The following is a 25,268-nucleotide window of genomic DNA, read 5'->3' on the forward strand; positions in this document are numbered from 1 at the left end:
CAAGAGCAAGTACTTTGTATACAAGAGTCATAGACTAAGACTTATATGTATATTTATATATATATATATATATATATATATATACAGTCTAAGATGCAATTTAACGCGTGATGTCGAATGAGGGTATGCGAGGGGAAAAGTGAAGTATTCGTTGTAATTGTAACCGAGTTCTTTGAAATTACTAGGAGAAACAGTGGCGTGAGCGTAATACGCATGCGCAAATACTATAAGGATACCTTCAAAGTAGAGAACCGCGAAAACGCGTGCTTGTGACTTGAACTACTGCGAGGAGATTCAGTCGCGTATAGCCGGCCAGTCTACACGCAGTGTCTTTACCGTCTCTTTACATCCAACACCGGCTAAATTATATCAATCGCGTTATATTACCACAATAATTATTATTTAAATAATCATATTAATTCATCAATTAATTATTTATTTATTTAAAACAGCAAAGTATTTTTAATCTATTCTAGTTACCAGTGTTTTAAAAATTTTTTTTTTCAAGTGATTTACTCTAGACAACAAATTTTATTTATTAATTAATAAATAAATAAAATATGAAGAGTATTGTAGAAAAACCATTGTCATGGTTCACCATAATTTTAGCGGCATTTTATTCCTGTGAGTATAAAAAAATTTAATTCTTTGAACTTAAGGGAAAAAAATTTTTTTTTTATCTGTCAACTTTGACGTCAATTTAAAAGTAAAGATGGATGGGCAATCAATAATTAATTGAGCGGAAGTAATAGTAAATATTTGATGGGTAGATTTAAAAATATAAAATTTTAAAAATGAACTATATAATTATTAACTTAACGTCATGTTGTTTATTTGAAACGTAGTGCGAATTAATTATTTGTTTACAACCTTCAGTACTCATTGAAACTATTTTTGCATCTCATTCACTATATGTCAGTATGCATATGTCATAAATATATATACATAAATTATATAAATAAAAAAAAAAACAAAATGTTTATCAACATACATTTTTTATCGAAGTTTATAAAAATGATGAGTAATCTTTTCATTGATAAAAATAGTACTATGATACTATTCCATAAATATATAAAGATATGGTCATTGGTATCAATTAAAAGAAAACTTATCACGTAACATAAATTTTTCTGTCATACTTGTGACGTGTTACAGAATTTAAAAGAACTTTTTTAATAAAATGAATTTTTTTTACCGGAAAAAAAAAAATTTTTTTTTCCGAAATTTTACCAGACGTCAGTTTGTCTAATTATTTATAACAAATAGAACATTAATTCATTTTAAAAAATATTCTCGAACGATCTTTAAGATGCGTTAGAAGGTACTTCTCATTGCGTCTGAAAATAGCACGCGTGTCTCACTTCAGTCACCACGTGGGCACGTCTCTTCCGTTACATCGTACGAGATGACGTATAAATTCGCGATTGGCTGAACAGATGGGCGTGCATCGCTCGCGCGTTTCTCGCAAATTTTCCCCTTTCATCGTCGCCCGCGAGTCTATAAGCCTGGTTGGGTTCCCCTTCTGTTAATCGTATCGGCCAAGCAAGACAACACTCACATACTTCTTACATTCTTGTCCAACACTCTCACATGTCCTTATACCTTTCAACTTACATATATATTCATACAAAACTTTCCCACTATAATATTACACTATTGCATTGACGGGAATCTTTAAAAACTTTTGTCTCATTCTTATCCTTATTTCTTATTTTTACTTTTATCTTTATACTTTTCACTCTTAGATAACATGCTTCTGTTAAATTATATGCTCGTTTCTATATATAGAAATCATAGTTTTTATATTTTTGACATTGAACACACAGATTTACTTGTATGTACTTTAAGTGTCAATGCACTTTTTAAATAAAAAATCGAGGCAATCCACTCGTTTTTTATACTTTTTAAGGATCAAATGAGAAAGTTTGTTACAACTCCACTGATATTTAAGTAATCAAAGACAAAAAATTTATTATATATAACATTTATTTATTTTCGGAGTCAATGCGGATTAAGTATGGAGTCAATGTAAAGCAGATGACTGTTTATTTGTTTATTCCTCTGGAGTGAAATTTACTCGGAGTAAATTTGAATTTAAATATAATTCGTAATCACTCCGAAATCATTCCCGATTTTTTTTACAGAGTAGGTATTTTTTTATACTTAAATTTCGATTAGCGCGACTGAAAATAAATTAGGAGAGAGATGGTTGTGTTAAGCATATATATATGTATATGTATGTATACATTGATAAGTGGTGGCGTTGTCGAAGTTAATGGTGTCGTTGTTATATTGGTAAAGCAAAGGCACCGTGACCCAAAGTCACGCGACGGGCATACTGGCACGCAAGAGATGCTGAGAAGGTGTTTAAGCAGGGTCAACGTCGTTGTCGTTATCGTTGTCGTCGCTGTGATCATTATTATTCGGTGATCATATCACAATCCTCTCAAGAGATGTCGCGTTAAAGTTTGTATCCGTTTTGTTAAATTGTAAATTGCGATACTTGTCTTTTCTACGTCATTATTATGTCAACTACTACTTTGCTTAATGTAATGACCAATTAGTCGTAACTGCATTCGTTACGTAGTTTATTTAGACTTGATGATTTTCTTATTTATTTTACGTCATTATTTTAGATAAGATTTCAAAATACTTGCACTAGGCAGATTTAATTTTATTTAATTAAGGAAAATTATGAGACTGATGATCGTTAGTTAAATATATTTTTGTCTCAACAATTTGTTGTTATTTTTTAAAAAATTACTTTCTAATTTTTTCTAATAGAATTAATTTTTTTTTTTTTGTTTTCAAATTAATTTTGAAATGAATGGTTCAAATGGCTAATATTACGGCGAAACTATTGGTTTTATAAAAAAAGTTTTCAAACAAAAGTTGTAGAAAATTAAATTTCCTAGAAAAAATGTCTCTTATGATTTTTTTATACGACCAATACTTTCACGGTAATATCAAAATTGAGATTCATAATGAATGATTCAAATTTTTATTGATCATGAAAATCTTAATTTTGAAATTACGGTGAAAATATTAGACGTATAAAAAAATCATAAGAGACATTTTTTCTAGAAAATAAAATTTCCTACAACTTATGTCTTAAAATTTTTTTCATATGGCCAATATTTTCACCGTAATTTCAAAATGAACATTCATAATGAATGATTCAAATTTTTGTTGATCATAAAAATCTTAATTTTGAAATCACGACTTTCGTATTAGTCCTAAGAAAAAATTATAAGAGATATTTTTTTTGTATAATTAAATTCTTAATAACTTTTGTTGAAAAAATTTTTTTATACGACCAATATTCCCGCCGTAATATAAAAATTTGACATCATTTATTATTAATTGTTATTTTTAAAAGCTAAAATCCTGACCCTAATTATCAGCTTGAGCGAAATAATTTTTGAGTCAAAAAAATATATACTAGTCCGTGGTCCTTTTTTTCCTCAGTAAAATTGAATACATACATTTTTATTGAAAAAAAAAATAAATAAATAAAAAATCAAAAATTAATAAAATATTTTATTTATCAAAAAGTAAATACGTATTAATTGAAAAAATAAAAATAATAAATATAAATTATGAGTATAAATATTAACACATAACAAACATAAATTATTTTGTTTGAACATTTAAATTAATAAGGAAGTGTGTAAAGACGTTAGAGGTATTACGTGTAAGTACTTAGGTATTGTTAAAGAATATAATTGCAGGTGAGAAGAGTAGGGAATTAGTGAGCGAGAATATATATGAGTACACAGACGATGTGAGAGTGTATATTTATTTATAACACACAACGGGAGCGTCGTACGATGGAAACCTGACCAATGAAAAGCCAAGAAGTGGTCTGGCCTTGCGGCTGGTGGCCTGTTGTGTGAAGAACAGTGACGCATGTAGAATAATACGAAATTAATCGCTCGGTCTGATTGCTTTAGATGTACATTCACCGACAGTAGCAACGTTCAATTAATCCTATTCTTTTCATCTCTTTGTCGTCATACTCTACGCTGCGGTTTTTATATTTTATTATTATTTTTTCGCTAAAGCGATACGTATTTGATTACTTGTGGTTCAGATAACAGTATCGACAAAAAAAGTAACAAAAAATTGTTTCCCATTAAATCGTTAGAAAAAGCGATACCATACTTTTTTCCGTGATCAATAATACTATTATTAATATAATTACCGAGAGTATTAGTTATATTTATTTGTCCATTGTTTTATTTATTACTTTCAGGTGAATTTCTAATTTTAATCTATTTAATGTATTGGATCCTTATGAGGCAGCTTTGAAAAAATTTTTCTATAATATGCTATATTTCGTCGGGTCGTATCGAAAAATACCATTAGCTCGAAATATATGTGATTACAATGAAATTTCGTTTACTTATTATTTAGGCCAATACCTTAATCAAGTTTGTAGATGAGCAGAATCGATCGGTTAGTTTATATATAGTGGGCAGGAAGAATTTTTTTTTCATTAAAAAAAAAAAATGAACTTCCATTGAAATATCTTTGAAACAACTATTAAACAAAAAGTCGTAGCTCAATTTTGTTAAATGCATTTCAAAGTTCGCGCAATTAGCTGTAATTTTCGTTATTCAACTTGCTTGCACAAATGTTTCTTCAAACTTTTCGATGGGTTTTAAAATTTGAAAAAATATAAAAACAATTAACTTCTGCAGCTTTATCTTCTGATATCCATTGAATTACGCGTCATAATTAAATTTTGTAAAATGTATGTTGTAGCTTAGAAAGTAAGCTTTGGTTAACACTGTTATAACTTTGTTAGAAAATTTGTCTTTTGCATTTTATGGGGTTTCAAAGGAAAGGCACCTGTATGATTTTCGTGATATCGGAATTATGCACAGATGAAAATTCCTACAATTTTAAAACGATTGAAACGTGAAATAACTCAAGAAACTTCTGGGTTAATTTTCCGATCGATTTTTAAAATGAGAAATAGTAAATTCGTTTGGGCATGACAGCTGTTTCAAATTTTCAAAATTTACGAAAATTTATATTAATTAATCAGCACTTGAATAACATTGTAATTGCAACTCTGTAACTTGATTTTCAATTTTTTTTCCTTCGCATCATTTCTGAAAAATATTTTACAATAAAATTTTCATATAAAAATAAATAAATTTAAATCTGATCAAAGCCAAATGTCACCTGGTAAACCAAAATTATTTTAGCATTTCAATCTACTTCCCAATTAAAACAACAATCTATCAAAATTGTTCGTCAATTATTAAAATCCATGATTTTAATTTTTATATACAAGCCGGTTAATTAACAAAAAATATATATTCGCTTGTCCTATTTACTTATTCAGTTAATAATCAATCAATAAATTTAATTTTATACAACAATATTTGCCAATATTATTTTTACACAACTAATTTTAATTAACCAGTAATACTTAAAAAATTTATAATTAGCGACTAATTGAAATAAAGTATCTAATTAAATCAAAAGATAATTAGCAACCGTTGTTTAAAATTGTACTTTATTTAATTATTTAAATAAACGTATTATTTAACAGCCGAATCGTGTAGCTGAGCAACAAAATTTTTTTTTAATCTTATTTTATAAACTTTTTTTTTTCTTTTTTTTGTCACCACGAAAATCGCTAATGCAGAAGAGACTAGTAGAATTAACTAACGACCGAGCGTAATGTCTCTGTAATTTCTATCCCCGGGGTACTATAACCAACGTAGTCCATTTTGGAAAATGTCCATAAATTTATAGGAGGTAGAAGACCATATGGAGTATACTCGGCAAGTTACTAAATTCATTTTAGTTAATAATTTATTATATTATACCTTAAATATAAATATGTATGAAGTTTAATTTTTTTTTTTAACTACTCGATTTATAATGTGATAAAAAATAATTTGATGCAATGAAATACAAGTATACAGAATTATAATGAGAATATTTAATTAAAATAATATAATATTGTCATATAAATTCATTGATGTTATAATATGATAACAGAAATATTAATTTTACTATGAAATAATTAATATTGTTAATCTCTCTAATAATATATCATAAGCTGCTTTATATATATATATATATATATATATATATATATATATATATATATATATATATATATATAACAATAATTTATTATCTCTCTAAAATCATTTGAGAAACAATTTATATTTTATATTTTATCCGAAAAATCAATTTTATTTAATCAATGGCTGTGACAATTATCAACATTTAATTTAATTCAATTTATTTTGGCTTATCTTTCAATATGTGAAACGTAAACCAATGTAATTATCACAGCTAACTACCACTAAAATATATATGTATATATCATATATATATGATGTAACAAGAGAAAATAATGAATATAAATGATAAGCATTTATAGATTTGATTGGATTGATATCAATTTCTGTTAATATCTATATAAACATATAGTTATTTGTTGTGGGGTAGCCAATGTGGTATTAGATTAGTTATATTTATTTTATCAGATTGATCGATTATAATTATCATAAATTTATTTATTGAACAATCGGGATTTAATTTATTTTGGATGCGTTTTATTAAAAAGTTTTATTCATCAGGTTTAATGTATTATTATTTTATTACATATTAGTATTATATAAGTATATATATATATATATATATATATATATATATAATAATAGTATTTTTAATAATTAGTGAATACATTTTTATATTAATTGATGGAAATTTTTATCGTATTGTGTTGGTTAAACAATAGCTGTTATTTGATTTCGATTGTGGAGGTCAGGTATGATGATAAATTTTCTGAATTTTATTGAAATATTTTATTTTAAGTAATATATTTTTATGGGATTTGCGAATACAATTTTTAGAGCGGATCAAAGCTCTCGGGGTACAACGGAGCGGTTGGAAAATTAAATTTCAAATTTCGGACAAAAGAATATTTTATTGAAAATATGATCGATTATTGTAGATTAGTAAAATATGTGAAATTAAAGTATGTATAGTAATTGAGGCAAAGAAAAAAAAATATCCAACAATAAAATTTTTTTTTTATGTTTCTCTTTGGCATCCCAATTTTTAGTAATATCAGGGTATTATTAAAAACAATAAAACTAATGAATGAATGAATACCTTTTAACGCGAAATTTTTGTATTTTTGAAATAATTCAAAATACTGGAAATATCAAACAAATTATTGGATAGAATTATCGGAAACCATAAAAGGGTAAAAATTGAATCTATAATAGCATGTCGATACTGCCATTCTAATACGGTGTATCCCACAAAATTTGAAATTTTCACTTTTTTTGAAAAATGGAATCATTGTAACAATGTGCAGCTTATGTAAAAATTTTCGAGGTCAAATTGCTTATTTAGTATTTTTAAATAAATATTCTGATATGTCGTATCCCACGCGCAGACTTTCGCGCATTCTAATATGTCGTATCCCACAAAATTTGATATTTTCACTTTTTTTGAAAAATGGAATCATTGTAACAGTGTGCAGCTTATGTAAAAATTTTCGAGGTCAAATTGTTTATTTAGTATTTTTAAATAAATATTCTGATATGTCGTATCCCACGCGCAGACTTTCGCGCATTCTAATATGTCGTATCCCACATTCGTACGGGTTTAGTCACGCTTAACATTTTTGATTTTAAATTAATTTTAAGGAAGCAAATAATGACACGAGTAAAAAGGTAATGATGCATAATTTTTGACTCTTCTTACAGCATATAATTCAAAATTAGTTATTCACTACAAGTGCCTGTATTTTATGAAAACATGAAAATAAATTTGTAGGTTATACCAATATAAGCATAATACAAATAATTTTTCTTTGCCGACCGCGAAACATTTTTATCGTCTCCTGAAAAATTTCCCAAATGTGGGATAGAGCATATGAGAATGACAGTATCGATATGTAAAAAAAAGTTTACAAAATGTTCCAAAACAGCTTATAACCGTGAACTTTTAAATTTGGGACACTTCTGAACTTTGAACTTTGAAAACATTCCAGAGTAAAAATAATTTTCAACTGAGTACTTTTTCCGGCCGTTTTTTAAGATTTTTAAAAAAGAAATAATCCAATTTAAAAATCTTGGTTCCCAATCGTCGGAGAGTGAAACCAATTATGTACGTTTTTTTATTTTTTATAAGAACTTTCCATAAACGAGTTTTGAAGATTTTAAATTTTCTACTATGTGATATTGTAATGATCAAACTCCATTAATAAAAATATTAATATGCTTCGTTTATAATTACTAATTAATTAATATTCATTAATAGCATGCATTACAAACAATTTATATTTATGATAAATGAATAGTAATATGTAAAATACATCCTCTATATTAAATTGCAGATAAACATTTACTGATTCAGTATGAAGAGCAAAATAATTAAATTAAATTAATGTCGTTGCATTAATAATTAATTAATTAACTTGAGTAATTTATATATTCAATTTTTTACATCCATCACATTAGCTATCATGATTATTAGCAAACTTTAACTGACAACTCCGAGTTGTATTATTTTATTCTATTTCTATGATGTCAATGATGTAGCAAACTGACGTCTTGTGAAATATTTTATTAGAATAAACTTTAGTTTGAACATCCTGAGTAACTTTATGGTAGATTTATACCAAAAGCTCAGCGTAGAAACTTGTGGTTCGATATCCGTCCATGCTGGTAATTTCGACAAGCTGTAATTGAATTTAACAATGCTCTGAATCGGACAGGATTTCCATTGGATTTGTATATCATGATTGATCAACCGGTTAATTTGTCCATTATAGAATTGAGGGCAGCTATTTTTTTAAAATTTATCTTCAAATAAAATCGTCCTTTTAATAATTTTATTTTATTAAAACATCTCATGTAAAAAGTAATCGTTTCGAAAATATTTTCTACACTGCAAAAAATCAAGAGCGAATCCGGATTTTATTTTAATCCGAATTGACTACGGTCCAGAGTTTTAATACTTAAATAAGTTTGCATTTAATAGAAACAGCTGTTAATTAGAAACATAAGTATTTAAATGAATAGATGATTGAAATATTAATAGTTAAACTTGAAATAGTATGTTTTTTAATTTATACAATGTTTTAGTGAATCTCTGAGTTATAATTTCATTTATAGTTTTTATGGGAATATTTTATAATTAGGTACAATATGAAATTTTATCTCATGGTATGGTTGATGTATGTCATACAACAGTTTACACTCAATAGAATTATACAATAAAAAAAAAATCGGTAGCAGCTACCAATTGGCAGTCGGTAGCCGCTACCGAGTATTTTTCAGTAGCCACTACCGATAGCAATCGGTAGCTGGTACCGTTTTCAATCGGTAATGGCTACCAAAATAATCGATAGCTGTTACTGATTATTGTGATAGCCGTTACTGATCAAAATCGGTAGCAGCTACCGAAAAAAAAATTGGTAACTGCTACTGAAATTATCGGTAGCTGTTACCGAAAAGTAATCGGTAGCAGCTAATGATTATTTCGGTAACTGTCACTAAAATAATCGGTAGTAGCTACCAAAAAATAATCGGTAGCGGCCACCGAAAAATAATCGGTAGCTGCTACCGATTTTTTTTTTCAGTGCAGCTGCTTATAATTTTTAAAAATTATTTTTCGTGAATATATGGAAAGGGATCCCGTAATTACTTACGTACTCAACATAAATGTCAAAATATCAAAGATTTAAGCTCACTATATATTAGTAGTTTTTTTATCATCAATATTTTTTGAAACTTCCTTTCAGAGTGAAATTAACTCCAAAGAAATTAAATAAATGAAAAATCATCTACTCCACGTTCATTTCGAAAATTTCTACAGTGTAATATAAACATTAAGCTAATTATTGAATAAATTTTTCAATAAGATTTAAAAGTCATTAAAATTTACGAATTTGTACATTGCAACTTGAATAATAAATACCCTGTGAAAATTATTATTTTCTTTTTTCCGTTCGTCTCACATTTTAAAGTTCACCTTAAAGAATTTAAAAAAAAAATCTTTTATATCGAATATTTGTATCAGTGATAAAAATAAACTAACGATCGTAAAAAACAATTAATTAAGTTAATTTTAAAAAAATGTTTACTAGTTCTCTATCTATAAAAGATCCAATTATTTCATCAGTTATTTTTTCAGTGTATTCACTTATATTTTTATTTTTTATTTTTAACCATCGTTAGTCACGGTAATCCTTTTGATCTAGTAAAAAGGCAAGCAACACACCGAAGTAGATAAACTCGAGATTGGTCAGACGTCTGAAATGTTCATTTAACTCTGTGTAATTCAGAGATGTTTTTAGTTTAATATCAATTTTTTTTTTTTTTATTTCTTATTCTTTATTTTTTTTTTTAATTAACTTTATTATTACTTTTTTTATGACGTCATTTCGTAATTGATTAAATTTTCAAATAACATTATTTTTATTAATTTTTTTTTAAAAAATAACTAATGATATTTTTTCATCATTTATGATTCTAGTGCTTGCAAGTTGTCGAGGACATGAATGCGGCCAAGAAAATCTTATAAAGTGTGCAAGGCCACTCGGAAAAATTACAGATAACAACAATCTGGGATTTGTCACTACGAAAAATGAACTGCAAGCACTTTGTCCGTAAGTATTATATTTTTTAAAAACATTTTCATTTTTCGCTGTAATTGACATTAACTAAGCAACATATATTGTGTAAAAAATTTATACTATAAGAATAAATGTATGTCTCTATATAACACTGGTATGCAGCAGTATATAAATTGTAGAGGATTGACCGTAAAATTGGAATTTGAAAATAGAGCTTTGGCAATATCCGTGTCGATTTACTTTTACAATATAGTCTGTATGCGATGACAGATTACTCGATATTTGATTTATTCTGTTTATTTTTAGTGGATAGTTTGTGGCTTATACTGTCTCTTTGAATTTAATTAACTCTACTGTAGATTTTACGTAAATATATTTAAAAAGATTGATTAAGTAATTAAAATAGTTTGTTTCAAGTAAAAAAAAAATATTTATTGCTGTTATTGGAAAAAATAATTGTTTTAAATAGAAGATAAAACTCTTTTTCAATTACCGACAGTTTTTATTAAATATTATATTCTGTTATTAAGAGACCCAATACACGTAAGATACACGGAGAAAAAATAATAATAACTGTTCCTAGTACGTTTATGAAATATCATCCCATACCGTTATGGTAATGATTACTTGGGATTATGGGATATAGACCCATACTTTCTGAGAAAAGTTTCCATAAGTATAGGAACAATTCCTATCATTATGGTAACAGTTCCCATATCGCATGTGAAAGAATCATGGTAATGATTACCATACTCATAGGAACAGTTCCCATAAGCAAATAGGAACCAATCCTATAACCACATTGTAACGGTTCCTAAGCGTATATGGTAATGGTTACCATAATATTATGGTAACTTTTCCCATAATATTATGGTAACTATTCCCATAATATTATAGTAACCATTACCATAATTCCATAGGAACTATTCCAATACCATATAGGAATTATACCTATAATTATAGGAATGGTTACCATAATATATATGGGTGCCGTTTCTATAATCAACATTTCAAAAAAACCGGTTACCATGCAGTATGGGAACCATTCCCATAATATATTGTAACTGTTACCATAATTTTCTCTCTGTGTAGTTTGTTAGGAACTGAATTTTCATACAGCATCAAAAGATATTCGGTTAGATATGACTATGTGAAGAATAATATCTTCTCTACCTCGATCCATTTATTGTTTCTTGGCTATTAACTAGTTGTCGTACTTCATATTCATATTTCTATATTAAACTATTTAATTCAAAAAAGAGTATGGCTTGTATAAAATGTACTAATATGCTGAAAACTGACGCTAATAAGTAAAACAACTGGAATTACAGCTAAGTAACTATGGGCACTTTTGAAAAACACCAAATGCCCTAAAATTTGTGACTAAAACCGCATTGATATCATGAAATGCAGCTGAGTATTAGAAAGTTAAAAAAAAAGTAATTCAATTTACGCGTATTTTAAATGGGAAATCTTTGAAATCAAATGGAAAGTACTTAGGATTGGAATTAAGAGCTCATATTTAGTGAGAATTTTTGTTTTCAATGTAGATTGAGATTTTGCTCGAGCACTTAAAAAAAAAAATTTTTGCGGAAATGAATCACTTTCATATACATATTTTAAAATTTTTAACATAATATAGATCTCAGTCTAAATAATTTTTTCCCGGGAAAATAATTATTGAACATAAAATATGTTCTTTCTTTTTTTAATATTAAAAACTATAAATTGGCCGAAAATGGATCACAAATTCTGTACTTATTAAAATGAAGTACAAAAGTTTTATAATAAACATATATATCATTAATTAAAAATGCTTGTAGAGAGTCCTTGTAAATTTGTAAAACTTTGTTCTACCTATTAATTCTTGTTAAACAAGTTTGACCATCTTCCTCCTCTATTATACAAAGATACTCAAAATATATAGCTAAGTCTACTCGAGAAGCTGCTGGCCACTACTACTTGAGTTAAGATCGAGTCAACATCATAATAGAAAACAGACAACTGATGTTAAGTGGTTCACAGTCAATTTACCTATAATGCGCTTTTGTCCAAGTGTTGCAGCGATGTTTAATTTTGTTTAAGGTTCACTTAATGCATAGTAATTTATAATTATAGTTATATTATAATGCATATAATTCTGTTCTTTGTTAACATTCAATTTACAATAAGTAACTTCATAAATGTCTGATAATAATTATATGAATAAAGTTACTATATTATAAAATAAAACTTTATGGTAATTTTATGCTTCCAGAGATTTACAATCGAGTATGAAGTGCATAAACTCGTATACCAAGAACTGCATGCCTGATGAACAGAGACAAAATTTCTATTCTCTTTATCAAGGTGTTAATATTGCGATAAAGGAGTTGTGTCAAGAAGGAAGTTATCAAGACGGTAAATATTACTTACACACGTATATATGTAAGGAAGAGTGGGGCAAAATGAGACTCCACTTTTTAACAAAATAAAAAAAAATTATTTTTATAGTTAATGATTTTCTATAACATGGAAAAATATGGGGGTGTGTTGGTGACCTCAATTAGTACGATTTCGAAATTTTGAAAAAAGAAATTCTTTCTCATTGTTATCTGTTATTTTATTAGAATTCAGCAAAAAAGCTGAGTTTAGGGTAAAATTAACTTTAAAAATAAAATTTTGTTTTCATGCAATTTTTTCGTCAATTTTGAAGAGAAGTATTCTATAACTATCAGCTATGAAATATTGATGTCTAATTCATTTTACATAATTGTTTTCTTTCTTTGTATTTATTATCGCGTTACTAATTCCAACAGGGCTTACATTTTTATACGCCCTTTTAGTTTTAAATTTAATCTTCAGCCAAAGGGTGTATAATTTTTTTTATTGCCAATCGTTTTATAGACTTATTTTATAATTAAAAATTTTAAAAGCCAAAAAATGCGTAAAAGAATATAATCCCTCTTGGAATTAGTAACTCAATATACACGTGTAACGCTAATTAGATGCTTCCATTAATGTGCAATATTAGATTCTCGACATTGCTAAAGGATGACTGATCCTATGTCTACACTCCATTCCATATCTGTAGAAGGTAATCTCGAGAGTGCTGAATGCATTATTGAGCCGAAAAGCCCTTACTAGTTTGCCAGTTATCTACTCATAACTATCATACACTATCCGCTGTTTAATCTTATCGATAAAATTTTCATTCAACACATTTACATTTGTAAAATAATTTGAAAGCGGGACATGACGGATAAAGCGAGTAATTAAGTTTTGCTGAATTTAATTAATGTACATTTGTCTCTACTTCTATTACTGACAAACACAAAATATGTCGTCTTTTCGCATGGAAAAGATATATATTGTTAAAAGTATATAAAAAAATATATGGTGAATATGCGATAAATATATAGCGGCAAAAATATCTATATTGAAAAATATATGTTTTTCAGATATATTAGATTATATATTTATAATAATATATTTACCCATATATAATGTTGTGTATTTTTCTATATATATTATCTCATAATGCTCAATATATTCTTGCCATATATATATATATATATATATATATACTTCCATATAATTTGACCTATATAATTAGTGGTATACGGCCTCTATGTAATTAATATGGGGATGGTTCCCATAATTTTGTAAAATTCCATCCTATACCAGTATAGAATTTATGACTATAAATTATAGTAGCAGTTCCTATAATTATAGGAATGGCCCCTATAATTATAGGAATGGTTCCCATAATATTATGGAAACGGTTTCTATAATATAATAGGAATGGTTACCATATTGGTATAGGAACTATTCCTATAATATTATGGGAATGTTTCCAATAATGGTATAGGGATGGTTCTCATAATATATAGGAACCATCTCTATAGTAGTATGGGTACAATTCCGATACCATTATGGAAAACATTCCCATAATACATAGGAAAACTTTCCATAATTTTCTTTCCGTGTAGTATAGTTTATAAATTATTTGTCCAAATCAATAAACTTATGATAGTTTAATTGATATTGTCTTTGAGCGACTATGGGGCCATGTGTTGATCGAGTAATGCTACATGACAATTTTTATATGACAATCAAATTAAACTCAGATTAAAATGTAACCATATTTATTTATCTTTTTGATGATGGATAGTAAAATAAAAAAAATAAAGTTGTTCATTTGAAGATAGACATGAATGTGCGGGAGAATGTACAGCCTCTCATCTTCAAGTTAAATATTTTTAAAATAGTTTACAATTAATGGAACTTTTAATGAAGCTCCCATGGATTCCAATTGAAAACAATCAACTACATGAAATCGTGAAAAATTTTAACAAGCGTGACGATTACTTATTCGAGTACTCTCATGCATTTATTTCATTCAATTTTACACGGAAATATTTTTTCATTACTATTGTTATTGTTATTGTTTTTGTTTTTGTTTTAGCTTTTTTGAAACACGCCCCTTGTATGCAGAAGGTTCAGACCGATTATGAACTATGTTCAAAGAGATATCAACAGTCAGTAGTTGAATTGGAGTCGAAGAATAAGACAAAGTCTTCAGAAAATATTAAATCTGTGTGTTGGTAAGTTTAAATAAATAATAAATTACTTATTACAAATTGACCATCATTTATAGGACATGAAGTTTTTTTTTGTTTATCTCTCGAAAAAAAAATTTTTTTTTAATATGGGACTGTTACCAGTCGATGGATTGTTCAGATAAGTCTTAGTCAGCGTTTCATATTTTATTGCAGATTTAAATTTAAAAAATTTACTTTTATTTATTTACTTCGCGCGAAAAAAAGCAATAAATATACCAATTTTTTTTTTTAATGTGTTATGGTAAAAATGTCATTATTATACTCTTGAATGTTTTCGACGGATTATAAAACTTGTATACTAATTCTTCAGGCAAGTATCTTGATCAAGTTCAAAAATTTAAAAGATCGATTGAGTATTTGGGAAATGGCGGCAATTTTAAATTTTCAAATTAATGAAAAATTTTGCTTCTGTGATTTTTTCCTTTAATATCTTTTTAACAGAAACTTGTATCTTTATTATGTACAAAGAACTTCATAGCTGAGAAAATAAGCTATATTTTCGTTTTTTTTTACTTTATGGTTTAGGATGATTTTTCGAATTTTAATGAAGGTTTGAAGTTACATGATTGATTTCTGTGTTGTGGTTAAAATTCCATTGTTTTATCTCTGGCAGTTCTCGACCTCGAAATCCATCAAAAATGTCAAAAAAAATTAATTTTGAACTCAATTCTATCTTAAAACTTCAAAATAAAGAAATAATGAGAAATTTACTTACATTTCGAACGCCGAATGGCCTTTTTTCTAAGCAATCGAAAAATCAATGGTATTAAATTTATCTATTCATTTTTTCTGAATCAAAAATATTTAATTACCTAAACGTCAATACGGAATAATTTTAAAAAATAAAATTCAAGTTTTAATAAAATGTATTAGCTAAGAAAATGAATTTTATGATGGCAATCACGTATATATTATGAATTTTAAAAATTGGCCACATAAAATTGGAAATAAATCTATTAGCAAATTTATTTTAAATAAATCTTTAAAGTAATGAGACCTATACGATTTTTTTTAAATTAAATAAAAGTCATTGGTGAATGATCTTTATCTGTTTGAATCGGTCAAGCAGATGGAAGATTAAATTTAATAACAGTGTACTTTAACACCGAAAACCAATCACAAGATCAAGGATTTAAAAATGTACTAACAATCATTTACAATTATTCCTGCGACAAATTTTTTTAAAAAATGTCAAATGGCTTTTATTTTAAAGTCGTCCACTTCATCTGCTCTCTATACTAATAAATTGGGAGACGTTTTTTTTGTCCTTACGAACCGCAAAAACTGATAGATATTTCTACATAAAACGGCTGTCATCGTCCGATAGTCTCACCCAAAAATGAATAATTTATTCAATCACGTCCTTTTCAATAACTCTTAAATTTACAGTGAGAACTTGGTAATGAAAAATATATATATTTAATAAAATTTGATCGAAGCTCAGCAAAGCCATCGAGAGCATTGTCGTTTATTAATAAAAATAACGAGTATGCTTTTATAATTTTTCCAATAATTAGTCGCAATATTTAATCACGAATTGAAATTGAAAATATGCATATGAAATCGAGCCTTGACACTGTGTCAAGTATTGACTGCGACAGTAATTTCCATAAGTATGAATTAATATCGTTATCATTTATTCGCCAGTGGCTTTTGTGTCCAACTAATTAAAATTATTTATTGCGTCAATGCTGGGAATCCCCGCAACGTTGAATCAGATTATAGAATATGAGATTATATTTAAAATTACCTTTAAAAAAAGTATCATAAATATAATAATACGAATTTGGTATAACGGTTATAATACGGACTATACTCGTGTATGATTTCGCAAATTCCATGGACTTTTGTTATTTTTTTCCATTCTCTACTGGTAGTCATTCTCTTGGCTGACTACGGAGGATCCAGTGAATGTTGGTCTTCCTCCGGGAAACGAGTTCAAAAGCTGCAGTAGACCGTAGCACAGATAGGCTAATGACGTTACATCCTCAACTGTACCATCGAGCAACGGACTCGACACATTCCCGCGGGAAAAGTGGATACGAGTGTTAGAAGTGTTCGTAATGAATATATACAAAGCGAAAAGATAATATGACTCGTTGTTACCCAAGTATCTACACTTTTACTCAAAATTATATTCTACTAATTTTTCTTTTTACACTCCTCTTGTATAATTGTTTTATTTTACGTTATTTCATTTTGTCTTTATTTGGTTTTTTTATTCAATTTTTTTATTTCATTTTAAATTCTGTAGAAAATAAATAATTCATTTTCCTCTCATATTAATCGTAGTTAGTGCGAAATATTTTATTAGTCATATAGTATACATGTATGTATTTTCATTTATAAAAACTGATTTATGGACAGTACATTGAGGCAAACGGGACACTCTAATAGTTGGAAAATTTTTTTATTATCGAGTGTTCATCAAATTTTCGTATTCAAATTCCAGCGGGTACAAAGAACCTGAGGTAAAATGGGTCGTTTGAAAAATTTAATGGAAAAAATTTTTAATTTTTGTGATTAGTTTGAATTTTGAGGCGTCAAAAAAGCTCAGGGTTAAATGGGACAAATACGAAATGTAAGAAAACAAAAAAAAAAAAATTCCCATTTTACGATATTTTTTTTTTTTTTTTTTATTTAATATATTAATGAATTATTATAGTTTTGATAAATGAAATTATGTAAACTGATTTTATGGAATTAAATTTATTTTAAAATATGAAAAATTCATTTGAAATCGATCAAATTTGAATTTCGCGCCTTTTAAACCCGTGAAAATTTAATTTAAAAAATTTAATTTGTAGACTGATAGTAGAATGGTAAAAAAAAAAAATTGAGGAACTTGAAATTATTGAAACGTAGTTTTAAAATTACGAAATTATGATTTGAAATTATTGGGAAAATAGAAATTTTTTTATAATAATTTTTAATAATGAATTATTCCCGGATTTTTTCTATAGTATTAAGTAAAAAAATTGAAATAAAATATATTTCCAAATAGCCGGATATATTTAAGTTATGAAAAGAATTTCAATAAAATAAAACTTTTTTCATAATTAAATGTAACTACAAAAGCTCTTTGTGAAAGGAATATCTCTGCAAGAATGCTCGAGTCAACATATTTGAATCTTCCTTTATAAAAATTGATTATTCCTATTAAAGCTAATCAATGTTTCTTTTTAAACTTTGTTACAGTGCATTTCGTGAATTTTTGGAATGTTCCCATCACACAGTGCGTCGGAAGTGTGGCGAAGAGACAGCCGAATTCACCAAAGATTTTCTTGACCGAATGTCGGATTCTTTAATTAAGGTGAGCATGTCTTCATTTTACTTTCATAACTCTCATATCTTTTATACTGAAAGAAAAAATATACATTTTCAACAAAAGATTCTTAATTCAAGTATTTATTTACTTAAATAGTACCAATAGAAATTTTCATTAAAATTAATTGCCTGTTGCTATTAAAATAAGAAATATTGTAATTCAATTAAGAAAAATATTGTTGGTTTCAAGTACAAAGAAGAAAAGAATTTCTTGAATTGAAAATTTTGACCTGCCTCCAGAATTTTTTGTATTAAAAATTGAAAAGAAAAATTTTCTTGAGACAAGAAGAAAATTTTTTGAGACGAAAGAAAATTGAATCGTTTATTTGAGAAACCCCATAAGTCAAGAAAAAAAAATTTTTTAGGAAACACAAAAAATCTGTTTCTGGAAAAACTTTCCATGGAAATAATAAATAAATAATTGAAGAGCATAATGTTAGCGTCTCTGAAAAATATTCAAACAAAAAAAATTAAATTTTTTAATTGAAACTACTTAAAAAAATGATTTAAAGTTGATTGACTTATGGGGTTTCTCAACCAAACGGAAGAAAAAGTTATAAAATCATTGTTTTTTTATTTTTTTCTACTCAAATAATTTATTAGACTGATAAAATGAAGTATATAATATGTATTTAAATTCTGAAACTCAAAAATTACAAAAAATAATAATTAATTCAAGTATTTTAATTAGTCATATTTTTTTTTTTTTTTCAAAAAAAGCGCGAATTTTAAATAAAAAAGAAAAAATTATTTCTATAAAACTAAAACTGCATGTTTATTTGAAAAACCCCATAAGTCATTGACTTATGGGGGTTTTCAAATAAACGATTCAATTTTTTGAGACAAAAAAAAATATTTTTTGAGACAAGGAAAAATTTCTTGGGACAGTAACAAATTTTTGAAACAAGAAAAAAATTTCCGAGACAAGAGAAAATTTCTTGTCCAGAAAATTTTTATTTTCAATTCATAACGCAAAATTTTTTTCGTGCCAAGAAATTTTTTTCATGTTATTAGCCAAGTAATTTTTTTTAAAATTTAATATTTTTTCTCTCAGTGTTCTCTAAACTTAATTAAAATAATTAGAATTCGTCTCCACTGTGTGGATTGAAATTAAATTAAATCAGCTGGTAACACCAACAATAATAACAATAAAACCATGAAGACAAATATTTGATGTTCATCCATGTGTGTTATAGGTGCACTGTTCGCCTTACACCCAAAGTGAGTGCATCGATTCGGGGACAGCAAGCAGCAAGGTAGGATTAGTAATGCAATTGACAATGGTACTTGTCCTAGCAGCACAATATTTATTTACGTAAAGGTATCAGTCCATCAATACGTCTAATCGTGTTGTGACGGAAGCATAAAAGTGCCTTTGCTTTCCGTTCTTTCTGCGTACGTCAAACGAAAAAACAAAATAGACATATATATAGATGAAAACTGTACACATTAGTCAGCATTCAACAAAATTATAAAACTATTTACGGACGTCATTCTCAATAAAATAAACGTTACGAAACAACGGTTTTGTGACTGCATAGTAAATGAAGATTGAATGACTGAGCATCATATATCTATATCTATATATATTTACCATCAAACTAAAAAAAAGTTTAAAGATGTAATGAAATTAATGGAAGACAGATGAACGATAAACTTGTGAATAATTCAAAGTAATCACAACTAACTTTATTCTCATAAGCAAACAATTGAAATAATGTTCACTTGTCTGCCGTTAGTTGAAGCTGTTATATGACTTGTACATAGTTTATGATAATGATAATAATAATAATAAAAATCATTTTTATTATTATAATAATTAAAAATAAATATTCATCGCGATCGACTTAACTATTAACTTATTCATAATATGTGTTCACAAACTTTGTTTTTCAATTCACTCGATGTTCACTTCATTTATATTTAATTTTAAAATAAAAAAAAATTCTTTAGACATTATAGATGTACATATATATACATACATTTAAAGTATACAGAGGAAAAATTTCCTTGACTTTATTCATATCCGTCGAGTTAAAAGTTTTGTCATACATTTTAGTTGCTACGATAATTATTATTAATTTTAAGTTGTTTTTTTGCATTTTAAAATAATTTATAATAATTATAGAATGGAATCATTAAAAGAAATTGACTAGTACTTGTCGTGATTAAGTGTTGTCAAGACAAATATTTAGCTTTTTACTTTTCTTAGCTTCATTGTTCTTCATAAAAATTCCGTTTATATTGAGATCTTAGAGGTTTGTTTTATTTATATAAGAGTTTATTTGAGACAGTAGTGAATGAGTTGTCTGTCTTGAAAAGCTCTTGAGTTTTACTTTTAATTTACTCCTTTTATAATTTTCCTCTTTACAAATGAGCAAATGGTTCTGGCCAAAATATAAGTAATGATATTAATTACTTTCGTATTTTATTAAACTCGAATAATTTTTTTTTTCTTAAATCTGAGCACGGAGATAAATTTATGGTAACAATTACAATATATTACGGGAATGGCTCTCATAACGTATGGGAACCGGTTTTTTTTAAATATTGATTACAGGAATGGCATCCATACAAATTATAGTAACCATTCCCGTCTATGTAGTTTTCATTCCTATATGATATGTGAATAGTTACTGTGTAATTATGATAATCGTTTCTATATACTATTATTGTAACCGTAACCGTATATTATGATAATCGTTATCATATATTATGGTAACCATTACGATTATTATATGGTAATCATTACCGTAATATATGGTAATGATTACCGTAATAGTATGATTACCATAAGTCATGGTAATTACTACTATATTATTATGTTTACGATCACTATGATATTATGGTAACCACAAACATAATATTACGGTAATGATTAACATAATATTATAGTAACTCTTACCGTATATTATAGTAACGATTACTGAAATATATGGTAATGGTTATCATAATAGTATGGTTACCATATCCTACGGTAATCATTACTATAGTATAACGGTTACTTTTACCATAATATTATAGTAACTATTACCATATATTTTAGTAACCATTACTTTGATATTATAGCAACTGTCACTGTATTATATGGTAATCATTACCATAACTATTACCGTATATTATAGTAACCATTACTGTAGTATATGGTAATCATTACCGTAATATATATTAACGGTTATCATAATAGTACGGTTACCATATGCTACGGTAATCATTACTATAATATTATGGTTACGATCACCATAATATTACGGTAATGATTACCATAATATTATAGTAGCTATTACCATTTCTTATAGTAACCATTACTATAATATTATAGCAACCTTTACAATACTATACGGTAGTCATTACTGTAATATTATGGTTACTTTCACCATAATATTATGTTAATCATAACTATAATATTGTGTCGCAATCGTTACTATATTGTACCGTCGTATATGATAATAGTTATCATTATGTTCATGGTAATGATTACTATGACAATCATTAACATAATATTACGGTAATGGTTACCATAATACTATGGGAAGGATTACCAAAATAGTATAAGAAAGATAACTAATTTATAACATTGTGGGAACGGTTACTATTATGTATAGAGTTTATTCCCATACACACTCAGTAACCGTTACACTGTAAATATGGGATTTAATCATATGTATGGTAATGATTACCACAATTTAGTTACCATACGATACAGAAACTATTACCGTAGTTGTAGTTCCTAAAATTCTCATAGTTATGGAAACAATTCCAAGAAATTATGGGTGCATAGTCCATAATTCCTAGTAATTATAACCATAACGTTATGGGTTGATATTTCATGAACGTACTATGGACAGTTACCATAATTTTTTCTCCGTGAGAATAGATAAAATTAACTAATATCCTGTGTAATATATATTCATCGGGGAAATATAAAAAATAAAATTTAGGAAGAAGTTAATGAGTAGAGGAAAGACAAAAAAGTGATTGATTATTGATAATATTTTTTTTAACGAGTTATTTTAAAACTAAAAAAAGTTTATTGTTTAAATAGTCAAGTTTTTATTCGTTTTAAATAAGTGAATATTATTTTTTATAAGACTATAAAAGACTTGATTAAGAAAAACTATGCACAGATAATTATCTTATTGTTAATAAAAATTACCGTATATATATTATTGTAATAAGTAAGTAGAAAAATTGCGTAGCTCCGGGCTACTGAAATAATTAAATTTTGCCTATTAGGCATAAAAAAATTATTGAGTATTATATTGTATAAAATATACGTATACTATTTATAAATATATGTTTATTTAATTAATTGTAATATATGGTTATTTACCGTTTACTTTAATCAACATCGATGTAAAGTTTCCAGATAAAAGATATGTTCCCGTGTGAAAAAAAAAGTTAGAAAAAATTCAAATAGTTGAGCCTCGAAATTCAGAACAAATTTTACTTTAGTCGAACTTTTCTGGCATTTCGTACTAGAAAATTATCGAAAAATCTCTGAAAAATCGAAATTTCCGAACATTTGTCTGAATGAAATTCGATATTTTCTACTCTACAAAGTTTCAGAGAATTTGAAAATTTTGAATTTTTTTCGAACTTTTATTGCAGTTAATATAAAATTGATACATTTTCTGGAAACGTTGTTATGAAATTTTTTTTATTTTTCCACTTAATTCTACTTCTTAATTTATATACTCTGGTATTTTTCATAAATTCGAAAAAATCCGACCTAATTTCGGAATCGTCTGAAAATTTTTTTACTAGTCGAATATTTCTCAATTTTTTTTTTTCACACGGACAGTTGATTTCGTAATTTGTCTGAAAAAAAATTATTTAGATCTACGCGGATTTTATTTTAAAACACTGATAGAAGGATTTGTTTAGGAGTAATAAATTGATTTATTAAATTTTTCTCAACTGACTTTTTTGGATTTAACAAATATTTAGTAATTATTAACAATATTTATTATAATGAAATAAGTAACTTCTTTATTATTAAGAAATGTTTTTAATGCTAACAAAGCCTTATTAACATAAAAGAAATATTTGTTAGCACCAAACAAGGCTTGTTAATATTTAATAAATATTTCTTAGACGAATTTGTCGGTAGAGGGCTACACACGAGCCTGTAGTGGTGTACAAGTATTAAAAAAGCTATATGTGTGTGTCGTTGCGACGTCATATTGTTTACTCCGTTCTAGCTTGCATTGTTGGTTAAACGTAACCTACAACTGAAGCTCTCATATACTTAAATAATATTTATATCAGAAGTATTTTGTAAATTGTCATCCATATTATAACTATGAAAATATGGAAGCCTTGTTAATTTTATTCAGTTCAATTTTAATCAAATATAAAACCATTAAAAACACATGTACTATCAAACGGATTTTATGTTATTTCTCAGCGTAGTTTAATATAAGAAATTTTAATTTGTTTATTCTAGTTATAGTGTTAATTACTATGAAATTGTATTTTGAAATTAAAAGAACAGAAAATTTTATACGATGGTTGTTTTAGTTATTTTTGTTTATAAATACAAATATTAATGAATGTGTGTAGCTGCATGCAAAAACATATATAGATATATATTCTTGAACTGTGTGATTTTATGAATTAAATTTTAATAAATAAGTTAATAGATAATTTCTTAAATATAAAAAAAAAATTTGTTCAAATAATAAAAAATATATTAAATATAAAATATTCATTTATTAATTATTAAAAAGTGATTCTTTAAATGTTAAAAAGTGATTTATTAAATACTAATAAATCATTTTTTAAATGGAAAGAAATCGTTTATTAAATATTAACAAATCGTTTATTAGATGCTAAGAAATATTTATTAAATACAAAAAAATGATGTTTAAGAAATGATTTGTTAAATATTAATAAATATTTCTTAAATAAAGCTCCGTTAAGAAATAATTTGTTAAATATTAACAAATCTTTTTTAATACTAAGAAATCCTTCTATCAGTGAATAATAGTTCAATGTATATGTGAGAAGATCTATATAGATTTATGTTGATTTCTGTAGAGACAAGTAGATCTAAAAATTTAAAACAAAGAAAGATCTATGTAGTTTTTTATAGATCTTATTTATTTTGTTCATTATGAAACCCAAGAAAAAAATTTAGAGTGTAGTAGATCTAATTTTATTAAAATTTATTTAGATCTATGTAGATCCATGATTTATGTAGATTTGTGATCTATGTAGATCAAAACTAAAGGAAGGCAAAATATCATACTGTAAAAATAAAAAAATATTTCAAAGCCTTATGAAAAATCGAAAAAATTAAGATCCAGATCTTTATGAATCCTTATAGATCTATTGATATCAATGTAGATTTCAAATTAACCCAAATTAAATCTTCTGTGATCTAATCAAACCTCGTTAGATCTAAATTATTTTTGCCAAAGGATCTATAAAGATTGAACTAGATCCTCATCAATATTTATAGATCCTTATAGATTTTAGAAGATGATTTTCGAAAATTTAAAAATTTTTTTAGGTGAAAGAGAAAATATAATTTTTAAATTAATAAATATTAAACAAAACGGTAATGATTTTTATATACATATATATAAAATGTATACAGTATTTATGCATAAGTCACCGGTATCTAAAAATAATTTATTTGTATTATAGCATGATATAAAAATAATAAGTAAGTGTAAATAATTTATTTAGATATTCAAAGTGCT

The 25,268-nt window shown here is 26.5% G+C and overlaps 1 protein-coding gene across 1 annotated transcript; it reads left to right on the forward strand.

The window, feature by feature from the left end:
• Positions 1-297: 297 nt before the first annotated feature.
• On the forward strand, positions 298-25,268 carry LOC103579527 (uncharacterized). The gene is made up of 6 exons (XM_008560952.3): positions 298-624; positions 10,528-10,660; positions 12,885-13,027; positions 15,075-15,213; positions 18,430-18,544; positions 19,755-25,268. Exons 1-6 carry the CDS (start codon positions 561-563, stop codon positions 19,875-19,877), a joined length of 717 nt encoding a protein of 238 aa, XP_008559174.1. The 5' UTR covers positions 298-560; the 3' UTR covers positions 19,878-25,268.

The sequence above is a fragment of the Microplitis demolitor genome, chromosome 5 (assembly GCF_026212275.2).
Source record: "Microplitis demolitor isolate Queensland-Clemson2020A chromosome 5, iyMicDemo2.1a, whole genome shotgun sequence".
NCBI lineage: Eukaryota > Metazoa > Arthropoda > Insecta > Hymenoptera > Braconidae > Microplitis > Microplitis demolitor.